The following is a 12500-nucleotide window of genomic DNA, read 5'->3' as shown; positions in this document are numbered from 1 at the left end:
ACAAGAAGTCATCAAAATACTGTAAAAGACAACTGTGGCAACATAAAATAAACAGAAAGAAAAACTAGAGTACTTGATTAGATAATAATCCTCTTCCCAGAATATCGAGTGCTAAGTAAATCAATGAATGCACTTCTAAAAATAATATATCTATATATACTAATATATAAATATATATAATATATATATATATATATATATATATATATATATATATATATTATATATTAGGAAACTAATTAGAAACTAATTAATTTGGTTTCCGAGTATTGGACTTGTAGGAAGAAGAATGTACTATGTATGTACTATGTATGTATGTATGTATGTATATATATGTATATACATAAGTGTGTGCGTCTGTGTGTGTGTTTACAGCAGGCTACGAGGCATTCCAACAGCTAAAACTTGTGACTCTCACCTTTAACCTTTAACCAATTTCTCCCAAAGGCTAATGCTCACGAGGTCTCCAGGCGAATATGTGTATCTAGTTTTATGGCAATCCGTCAAATCATACTTGAGATATCATGCTAAAAAAAGAAAAAAAGAAAAAAAAAAAAGGAAAAGACGAGGTAATGACGTGACAGTGACGTCATGAATTTCACTAGTCACCTCACGAACTTTGTCACTAGACACTAATGGAAGGACGCTGGATGCATGTCAGCACGGCTGGCTAGGTGGGAGGTGGGTGATGGGGTGGTGGGTGAGGGTTGGGGCAAGGAGTCACGGGTGAGTTAAAAGAACGATTTGTTTGGGTGGGTGAGTAGATAGGGACGATAAGTTCGTGCGTGAGTATGGATGGATAAAAACTACCTCTAGAGGAAGGAGACTGGGTTATTTGCATGACGTTTGCTACAGACACCCCAAAAGTGTTCGTAACCTCTGAACTTTCATAACCACAATTACTGCATGAATAATTAAGGAGACATTCGACGACGCACGACACACAGGAATTCCTGTCGCGTTAATATTGAGGTCAAGGCGTCTCTACACCGAGGATCTTAAAAGCTCGCTCTCTCGCATATCTCATGAATTCCGTCATTAAAAAAAATAAAAAATAAAAAATTAAAAAACATGGACACACTCACTGTCTTCAACACTTCCCTTGTTAGGATATTCTGGCAAGGCCCATTTCTCTCTCTCTCTCTCTCTCTCTCTCTCTCTCTCTCTCTCTCTCTCTCTCTCTCTTTTATCAGAATGGAAATATATAAACCCCGTTTCGCTCACCACTACCTCTCATAACAATTCAAAATGTTTTATTTGTAAAATAATGAAGCAATCTCTCTCTCTCTCTCTCTCTCTCTCTCTCTCTCTCTCTCTCTCTCTCCAGAAGGCATTTGTTTCCTGCTTCCTTTCTTCTTTGACTCATCTATCCTGTGACTTCTCTTTCCATCGGCCACCAAGACACACTGATTTGCAAAAGAAGTGATACTGCAGACCCCATGCCCCTCTGTCGTCACAGAGGAAGAGTAACACTGTCCGCTTTCCAGATCTGCAGTGTCATCGTGCAGAACTCAACCAGTAATCTTGGCTAAACTGTGACCTTCACGGAACACAATGCTGTATTTGAAATGTATATGTACTTCACTTTGTACCTACCCCGTCTAAAAATGACGTCATTATTTAAGCAATTTTGCCATTTCATTTAACTTTAGCCAGAATATCATGTTATTCTGTACGTTCACGTTAAAGATTTTTCGGATAACTACATGTAGATTAATTACCCATAGAATTACATGTTACATACTCATACATTCATAACTGGATGAACATTACATTGTTTGCACATATAGAAGGATGTATTCACGCATAAGCAGCATTGCATACACTAATGACTTGAGTTTATATAAGAAAGCGGCGTCGCGTGTGACTGAAGAAAATACAGGTGGTCATCATTCCCTTCAGGTCTATGAAGCAGATGATACTGTGGTGGTGATCTGCACAAGTGTTTGTTAATGATTTAGCAGTGAAAAGATGGTTTAAGTCAGAAACTATTTTCTTATATTGCTCTTCCTTACAGCTCATTCATGAGTCTGAGTACCCAAAAAGTATGTAATATATGCATATATGTATTTTTAATATATATATATATACGATATATATAATATATATAATATATATAATGTATATAGTATATGTGTATATATTATATATATTATATATAGTATATATATATACACGCACATACACATATATACATAAATATGAGAGAGAGAGAGAGAGAGAGAAGAGAGAGAGAGAGAGAGAGAGAATGGGGAAATGCCTCTCCAATGACAAGTATCGAGTGTGACTGCAATGCAATTGCAAATGCTCTAAATCCCAGTGTCTCTGTTGATTAAGTACCAGATAGTCAGGCAACTGTGGTGTGCCCGCATCTATAAAAAAAAACAATTAAAAGAACCGGAAGGGCAACACCTTCAGGAGTCAGACTCCCATACTGAGGGGCATTCGCAACGCTGGGCTGGCGAGTACACCCTCGTCCTTGGAAGGTGGAATCGCCCCGGATACCTCAGGAGAGAAAGTCCGGGGCGAACGCTCTCTCTCTCTCTCTCTCCTCCATCGTCATCTTAAGGCTGACCTGCCCTGAAGTTTCTCTTTCTTCCTCCAGGCAAAGAGGTTCGTCTTGCTTACACACAGTTCCTCCTCCACACACCCTCAACCTCTCTCTCTCTCTCTCTCTCTCTCTCTCTCTCTCTCTCAAGGATGTTATAAGGAATTCAGCAGTAACACGATCTATAAATTAATCTGGTACTCGTGTGGCGCTTGTGGCAATCCAGCGAGAGAGAGAGAGAGAGAGAGAGAGAGAGAGAGAGAGAGAGAGAGGAGAGAGTTTTTGGCAAGTATCCACCGTCTGGAAGGCAGCTCAAGACCCGGCCAGACACTGATGTCGTCATAACCCCACACACGCACGCATGCATGCACAAACCTGCAATTATGGGCTGGCACCCATCATATATATATATATATATATATATATATATATATATATATGTGTGTGTGTGTGTGTGTGTATGTATGTATATAATGTGTATACATATGAAGATAAAAGGCCCATAAAACACTATTTTAACGTTGCAACCATATATTTCGAGGACTTCCTCCTGTGCTCCTGATCACTGGTAAAATATGATATTTTACCATCAGGAGCACTGAAGGAAGTGCTCGAAATATATGGTTGCAACGTTAAAATAGTGTTTCATGGGCCTTTTATCTACATATTATTCTGTTGCATACAGTAAAAGACATTCGATATATATATATATATATATATATATATATATATATATATATATATATATAATATATATATATATACATATACATACACACACACACACATATTATATTATATATATATATATATATATATATATATATATATATATTTATATATATATATACATATATATTTATATATATATATATAATATATATATATATATATATATATATCAATATATATATTTTTATACGATCACAAGTAACACGTGAAGATTGTATATCAAGAGCCAGCAGGAACAAAGGAAAAACAGCAGTACCTAGCGCTTTCGTGTATTCCCTTGACACACCTATCAGGGTACAACATATTGTACCCTGATGAGGGTGTGTTCAAGAATACACGAAAGCGCTAGGTACTGCTGTTTTCATTTTTCCTGCTGGCTCTTGATATATATATATATTATATATATATATATATATATATATATATATATATATTAAACAGACAGAGCCATGAAAGATTAACCTTGCAAAAAGAAAACAAAAGCGCAAGTTATTACATAAATGCTCAAAAGCAAATACGTTTTTAAAACAATAAAAACGTCCCCATATAAAGATACTAAGTAGGGTACACGTGTAAAATCATATAAGAAAAACTGGAAACGTACGTATGGTCCAAAACAATAAGCAAACAAACAAATCAACACATGAACTTGTAGTCACGACGGAAATACAGGTAAAAAACGGAGTGACCTCTGTGAAAACATGTTACAGATATACTTAACTACTGATCTCGACACACGTGAGGGGTACATGTGGTCTAAACCCATCCGGGCAATCGCGTGATAAGGTACACGATGAATCCCCCAAACGTGAGACTAGGATACCTATGTCCTTTATAAACATTTGCAAACATGCGACTATGGTTCGAATGTTGCAAAGAAATGTATACTGAAGAATACGTATTAAGAAACACTTGAACCTTTAAAAGAAAGAGAGAGAGAGAGAGAGAGAGAGAGAGAGAGAGAGAGAGAGAGAGAGAGAGAGAGAGAGAGAGAGAGAGAGAGAGGTACAGGAAGCGGGAATTATGAGAAAATAAACGGATATCCGAGTGGGGAACATACGATACGAACTTGTAATAACAGACATACACAAGAATAGAAGGCTACTCATGTTAAAAACATACATAATCACAAATAAGTGGATATGAGATATTTGCTACAAGTATACATACTATACGAAAACGCCATGTGGAAAAACACGAGAAAACATGCAGATAAGGTTAAATTATGCAAATACGCACACACACAAGGCTCACAATAGTATGTGTCAAGTATGTTACGAAAAATAAACACCGGTAAATATAAAACATCCATAACATATCCTCACAACCAAACACGCTACTTGGGTGCGCACAGTTAAGAACATTCACATGGCCATATGTGCGAAAGTTGCACATGTATGTCACAGACACATACAAACAATAACAACAAAGAGGCACAAATGGTACAAAGTCTACGTGAACAGACGTATAAGCAGAAAGAGAACAGTTTAAATGTTCATATGAATGAACATGCCAAGACTCGTCGCGACAGAAACGACGTCATCATTATATAATTCCGACGGTGATTATTAGATCTTTAATTACGGTGATTATTAGATCTTTAAACTTCGTTTTCTTTTTTATTTTACTCATTCTTTTGCCACATTTTTTGTTCCCTTGTTATCCGTTTAGATCCCCGAGGAAGAGGAGAAGGACAGTCGCCCGGCTGGATAAAAGGGAGTTGGTAAAGAAGAAGAAGAGGGACCTGGCAGAAAGATATGTGACTTAAGAGGCGGTCAGAAAGGAAGAGTGGAACTTATCCACGTATACTATAGTAGATTCACATCAACCGTGCATGTGATGTCTAGGCCAGTCCCTTACGACGCTCCTGATTGGCTGTTGATAAGCCAGTCACAGGGCTGGAAACTCGCAGTCTCTCTAGAGAGTTCACATGGGTAGGATCTATGTTTGACTTCTCCTGAGGAAAACGTCTTTCAGGAGAGGTGGAACATATATCCTGTCAATGTGAACTCTCTCGAGAGACTGAGAGTTTCCAGCCGTATGATTGGCTTATCAACAGCCAATCAGGAGCGTCGTAAGGGACTGGCCTAGACATCAAATGCACGGTTGATGTGAATCTACTATAGTAGCTGCAATAAATTATATAATCTACTATAGTAGCTGCAATAAATTATATAACATATAACATATCGGACCAATCTTCATTTGACTGGAATTCTCCTCTCGTTCAAAACAATGGACAGATCTATTGTTAGCGTTCTTGCTTCACCTATTTTATGATTCTCCTATCCTCTCATTCTACCCTCATCACCTGCATTTATTCCGAAACGATGTACAAAACGACCCCTTCTGTTGTTCCACTTTTCCAACATTCATACTCACTAATTATTCCATCTTGTTAGCTTCCATTTACACTCACCCTAAATCTTGCTCAAGATTCAATGAAGACTTCTATCCCTTACTAATACCTTCAATCTCTGTCACTATGCCCTGCGGCCTCTCTTCGTCTTCACCAACTAATTACTTCACCAAGTGCAAAGCCAGCCACTCAGCAGCCTATTCAAGACCCCAGTTCTTGACTCGACACATACACAACGCACCCTGTCCTTTAATATTAAAAAAGGTTTAATTATTTATAACAGTATCTTCTACTCCAGGAAGATTTTGCTAACCTGGATAATGCTGCTACAGGATTGATAAGGCGAAAGTTGCATTAAATGAAGGAGACGTAGTAATCGTGAGAAGATTGATCAGAGTCTAGATGTGGTTTGGTTAAGTAGTGAGAACGGACGAAGGCACATTGGAAAAGTATGTATAATTCAGACGGTTGAACATAGGAATGTTGAAAGTTATAAGAATTTTGGATGAGCAGCGCAGCGAGAGAGAGAGAGAGAGAGAGAGAGAGAGAGGAGGGGGCGTTTTCTGACTCACTTCTGATGAGCTTTCAGTGCATGTATGTGACACAGCTGACGTCATGGAAGAGACTTCTTAGGAAAGGGCTTCTCCATGATTCAGCATTCAAAAAGAATTAACACCCCTTCTACGGGAATCGCTTATTTGTAAAGCTGCTCTCTCTCTCTCTCTCTCTCTCTCTCTCTCTCTCTCTCTCTCTCTCTCTCTCTATATATATATATATATATATATATATATATATTATATATATGTATATATATAAAATATATATATACATATTTATACATATACATATACATATTATATATATTCATATATATTTATGTGTGTGTGTGAGTCTGAGTAAGTGTGTGAGCGCGCATCTAAGCACAGGGCAGAACGACCAATCCCCACTCCGCACTCCCAACTCCCGACTCCAAAGAGGGGAGTTTGAACCGTCTGAAGGCTGTACCGTACATCAGGGGTTGTCTAGACGCGTCGATTGGCCAAACAACTTTAAAATGCGAGAGCGCAAGAAAAGAGGATTTCGAGCCCACGTCATCACTGGCTATGATTTAATTTTTTTCCCCTGCCTTTTATCCTGCGGTTTTTACAGTCATTTCATGCATGTCCCTTTTTTTTTTTTTTTTTTTTTCATAATGCTGCGACCGGGGTTTCAGCGTTGTCGGTAATGAGCTTGAAGCGTTGACTACAATGGGAAAACAATGGTATATTGAATGTTATTTATTTTTTTCACTCTATTCTTATTTCTTCTCTCTCTCTACACACACACACACAAAAACGCGCACGCGTGCACTCACAAACACACCCACAAACCCACACAGACACAATATATATATTATATATAAATATGTGTGTGTGTGTGTGTGTGTGTGTGTGTGTGTGTAATATATGTCTTGGACGTTTTATCTTCAAGACAATTACTAGATGTTTCATTTCTTCCTTTCTGAAACTTATTCCACAAGATTCCTGAACTCCTAACCAACTAATTGTAAAGCAACAAAAGAACATGTTCTGATATACTAATATGCAGGATTCATTTCAATACGTACGTATTGTAGAAAATTATATGTCTGTCGGTAATAAATGGCCTAATGTTTATTCATATAACTCGGGATGTTTAAAACTGTTTCTAGCTTGCACAAAAAGAAAGAAAAAAAAAGAATACTTAGCCACCTTCCAAATCACAAAAAAAGATCTAAATATAAATCAAGTAATAAAATAGTAAAACTGATATGAAAGAAAAAAAAACCTTTCGCGTCATAACAATTGCTCTAATTGCGCGTTGGATATTCTAGGAAATATACAAATATCTCCTAAACGGGCAATACATTCTAATTTTAAGCGTACAGATAAATTACGGTATTTTGGTGTCAGGCAAAGATGTATAAAAAAAAAATTTTCAACCCTCAACAGAAAGTTTAACGAGAGGGGGGGAGGAGGGACAGAGTCGCTAATTAAGAATACACTGGGGTCGCAATAGTTAAGATCACGGTATTCGAACGAATTTAGTAAATTTGAATGAATTCCCGAAAAACTCAATAGTTTTTAAACTAACAGAGAGAGAGAGAGAGAGAGAGAGAGAGAGAGAGAGAGAGAGAGAGAGAGAATGGTTTCCTCTTGTTTTTATGGTATACACTTTGACATATCAATGGACAAAGTCCGATGTTTTCCTTGTTTCTCTCTCTCTCTCTCTCTTTCAACCAATACCTGGAACCCAAAACTCTAGACTAATATATAATATATATATATATATATATATATATACGCACATATATATATATACATACATATATATAATACACACACACACACACACACACACACCACACACATATATATATATATATATATATATATAGATATATATATATATAACCGAAACAAAAAAAACAAAAGTAAGGAGGTCGAAATTGAGCAAAATCAACGAAGTTTACTCATAGTAATTTACCTCTTCTCTTCATTCCACGACGGAAAGTATGACCTAATTTAGGGGAGTGAGTACAAGAGACTGTCCGACTGTCTATTTTACCCCAAAGCCAGTTACGACAGTCGAGAAAGACCACAAGTGGCAAAGGCAACAGTTTTAAGGGTTCCTCGAAGAATCTCTCTCTCTCTCTCTCTCTCTGTCTCTCTCTCTCTCTCTCTCGAACAACTGAGGGAGCAGTAAAGTCGCCTGACGAGGCTTTTACAAGCTGAATGATCGGGGCTTCGCTCTAGTACGTGACACAACAGTCGCCTGATGAAACCTCATGCCGACTGCATAATTTTTTTTTCTCTCTCTCTCTCTCTCTCTCTCTCTCTCTCTCTCTCTCTCTCTCTCTCTGTGCCTGTCCGTGTGTCTTGTACTTCATAATATATATATATATATATATATATATATATATATCTATATATATATATATATATATATATATATATATATATATGTATATATATAATATATATACATATATATACATATATATAATATATATATATATATATATATATATATATATATATATATTAGTCTACATTTTTCGGGTCCAGGATGGTTGGAGAGAGAGAGAGAGAGAGAGAGAGAGAGACTAGAGAGAGAGAGAGAGAGAGAAGAAAAACTTTGTTCATTATATGTCGAAATGCATACCATAAAAACAAGAAGAAAATATTCTCTCTCTCTCTCTCTCTCTCTCTCTCTCTCCTCTCTCTCTCTCTCTCTCAGGCATATAAAATAATACCCAAATTTGCGAAGTCAATCTATTTACTTCTAACAAAACTTATCTACAGGGTAACAATATATAACTCAGTTACATTATAAACATTAAAAAAAATTCTATTACTTCCTTAATGTGAAATTACAGTAAAGCCTTAATTTGCATAAAACGTTTGGTAATTTCTTTATTGTAATGAACCAAACCTTACGATGTGAAATTTTGCGATTTACGTCAAATGTTAAAGCCGAATAATTCTTTGTCGCTATATCGGTTTTGTTATCACAAAATGATTTTAATGTTTAGGAAAATGAGAGAGTCATTGTTCACCAAAATAAGTCTATACCGCTTACGTAAAAAGGACATTATAAGCCAACAAATGTCTCTATTGGTCATCGAGCGAACATTTAATGGTTATCAAATAAGACCGTTACTGATCAGAGAAAACGAAAAGCATTTGTTGGCCACACAAAGATATGGTCTTTATTGAGCATCTGAAAGAGGTCTTTTTAGTGGTCACCATCAAATGCTTTCGTCTGTTATCAAGAGAGGTCTTCACTGACCACCAAATGCCTTTAGAAAATTCGAATAAAGACACTTCAGTGATCATCAATACTATTACTTACAGAATCGACTCTCTGCTTTAATTCTTATTCTATCAGTTCCTTTAGGGTTCAGTATCCGCCCTTTTCCTCCTCCCACCATTTCTATTCTAGTCCCTTCAGGTCTGGGTTAGATGCAGACACGAGGTTACAGGTCAAAATGGTCTCTTCCTAAACAAGAGGGATGAAAATTCTGGAAAATATTGAGACCCTATAAATCTGCTTGAATATTTTTATATCTGACAACTTTTTTTTATGAAGGACGACACTAATGGATCCGTTTCTCTACCCTCCTACAGGAATTCCAGAAAGCAAAGTGGTCATAGAGGCCAAGGACGAGGGCACTGGCAGACTCCGGTACACGTCATCCTACAGGTACAGTCTCTAAGTCTTTGTGTTAAAAAATAGTACATCTATCTATCTATCTGTATGCATATATCTCCACAAATTTTCTTTGTCATCAAAATGGTACATATTACTACATCTGTACCCGGTATCGTCTCTAGCGTCGCAGGTTCGTACCTCCCCCGAGGGCCACGAAAAATCACTGGCTCTGTATCACGATCAGTTACTGCTACAGTGTGGAGTCAGCGGTGGGATGTTAAAACCAACATTCTTCGGATGATTCAATTCCAAGTCAATGGCGCCGTGGGCTTGTTCCACGAGAATTGGTTTCATTTGATGAAATAATAATAATAATAATAATAATAATAATAATAATAATAATAATAATAATAATAATAATAATAATAATATATATATATATATATATATATATATATACATACATATGTATATATATATTACGTATATAACAGTGTTCTAGTCTTACCACAAACCAAAGAAAACCCTGGACTTTTAAAGGAATATTTGAAATTTTGCAACATTATCCCAATATTTAGGAATACAAACACTGTTCAAAAGTACCTAACAAATAATATTAAGAATGTAGACAAAAAACTAGGATGCATTTACGAAATTCCCTGCCAAGAGTGTAATAATACATATATAAGTGAAACGACTAATTTTGACAGAAGGGAAAAGACAACATTGTGACTCATTACGGAAAGATGATAAAAACAATGCCCTCTTTCAACAGAAAGTACAAAATGAAAAACATGAAGTATGTTAATAACACTGGAAAAAAGAAAAACTTTTAAAATCTATTTTAATCCTTAATGTTGACGCTAAGAATATATATAAGAGTAATTTTAAACTAGACCTTTTCTGTAAAGCAATTATGACAAAACATGTAGTTAGTGTAACTAAGTTGTTAAAAAAGATTGGCAAGCCACCGTAAGGCAGCTATTCTGATACAACTATATGCTTGGATGTAATTTCTTTTACCTTGATCATTGTGCTCAGTTTTTGTAACTTTTATTTCTCTTTCTGAAAGAGGGAGGGAATGTACTCTCCGAAAGCTTGAATAAAAACTTTCAGTGGGCTTCCTACAACACATATATATATACATATAAATAAAGGTTTTTGCCACGAAGGAAAAATGAAAAGCGAGATAGCCAAGCACTTTCGGTCTAGTGCGAACCTTTACACAACTGTTGTGCCCGAGTAAAGGGTCGCACTAGACCGAAAGTGCTTGGCTATCTCGCTTTTCATTTTCCTTCGTGGCAAAAACAAACCTTTATTTATACATAGCATCACGTTTTATATACTTCGTGATCAAGTTATTCATATAAACATACATAATATATATATATGAAAATATATTAATTCCGAGGTAGAGCGAATTAGATATTAAAGGACATTGTATCTCGATATATGTATATGAATCACGGAAATGTGATATGACATACTATATATATATATATATATATATATATATATATATATTATATATATATATATATATACTAAACCGAATTGAACCAAAGTCGGACCATATATGAATTTTATAGGGGATGGTTTTGATTTTGATCCGGATATCCGGTGGGATATCCGGCCATGCAAACTGCTTTATTACTAACCGTAGAGAAAAAAAAGAAATAGTTGTTCTGATAGAACCTTTCACGAGGATTCCAAATATACTTTTACTTTTCGTACCTTTCTCCTTTTTCCGCGAGTGCCTTTGTATTCTACAATTTCTTTATATATCCTAGTCCTCACTGTAATGTCTTACACATAAACACATTTCATGATAAATCGTTCTCAACGTTAATTCGTGATCTTAAATTAAAGACCAACATTTACTCTTCCGTTTTTGATGGACTTTATAACTAATATATATTTCCTGTAGACTTTCCTACGACCATTCATCTTCTTTTTTAAGGCTTAGTATCATTATTCATCTCAAAACACCTTCCGCGAAAACGTCTTTCTCTATCTTTTTATCAATCGAATGTCAGTAAGCCATTAGTTAAAAAGCTATCTCCATCTTTTCTACTCAGACTAACTACTAATACGTATTTCAAAAAGAAATATTTGAAGCCTTTTCTACCGAGACCTGGTACCTATACCCCCTTTTAACATACTTTATGAAGCAGTTGTTCATTTATTTTCTCAACACGTCAAAAAAAAGTATATCTTAGTTTTACCAGAACACTGAGCTGATTAGCAGCTCTCCTAGGGCTGGCCCGAAGGATTAGATATTTTCGCGTAGCTAGGAACCAATTGGTTACCTAGCAACGGGACCCACGGCTTATAGTGGGATCCGAACCACATTATATCGAGAAATGAATTTCTATCACCAGAAATAAATTCCTCTGGTTCCGCGTTGGCCGAGCCGAGAATCGAACTCCGGACCACCACTCAACACGTCAAACTAGCAAGTCGTTCTTCGTCGCTTCCTTCTTAAAAACCGGTCTGATCCACCTTCTACTGCTGGCAGACCTTGAACTACCGTTAATTTATATTCTCCTTTAAAGGCTAATTCCGCTGTTCCTCCTCTCTTCTTCCTCACACTTCTTACACTTTTATCTCTACATCTTAAATCCCCGTTATGCTGTATCCATTCTTCACCCTATTCCTATGCCCCGAGAAGAGTATCTAGTCTTTATT

The 12500-nt window shown here is 36.2% G+C and overlaps 1 protein-coding gene across 4 annotated transcripts in view; it reads left to right on the top strand.

The window, feature by feature from the left end:
- LOC135203138 (uncharacterized) overlaps positions 1-12500 on the top strand; it is a 185407-nt gene that overhangs the window by 122711 nt on the left and 50196 nt on the right. For all 4 annotated transcript variants that reach the window (XM_064232804.1, XM_064232805.1, XM_064232802.1 and 1 more), the window contains exon 4: positions 9788-9863. In XM_064232804.1, coding sequence (XP_064088874.1) covers positions 9788-9863 — 76 coding nt within the window. The remainder of the gene's footprint in view (positions 1-9787; positions 9864-12500) is intronic.

The sequence above is a fragment of the Macrobrachium nipponense genome, chromosome 33 (assembly GCF_015104395.2).
Source record: "Macrobrachium nipponense isolate FS-2020 chromosome 33, ASM1510439v2, whole genome shotgun sequence".
Classification (NCBI taxonomy): Eukaryota; Metazoa; Arthropoda; class Malacostraca; order Decapoda; family Palaemonidae; genus Macrobrachium; species Macrobrachium nipponense.
The sequence above is the reverse complement of the archived record's forward strand: the minus strand, read 5'-3'. Positions and strand labels throughout refer to the sequence as shown.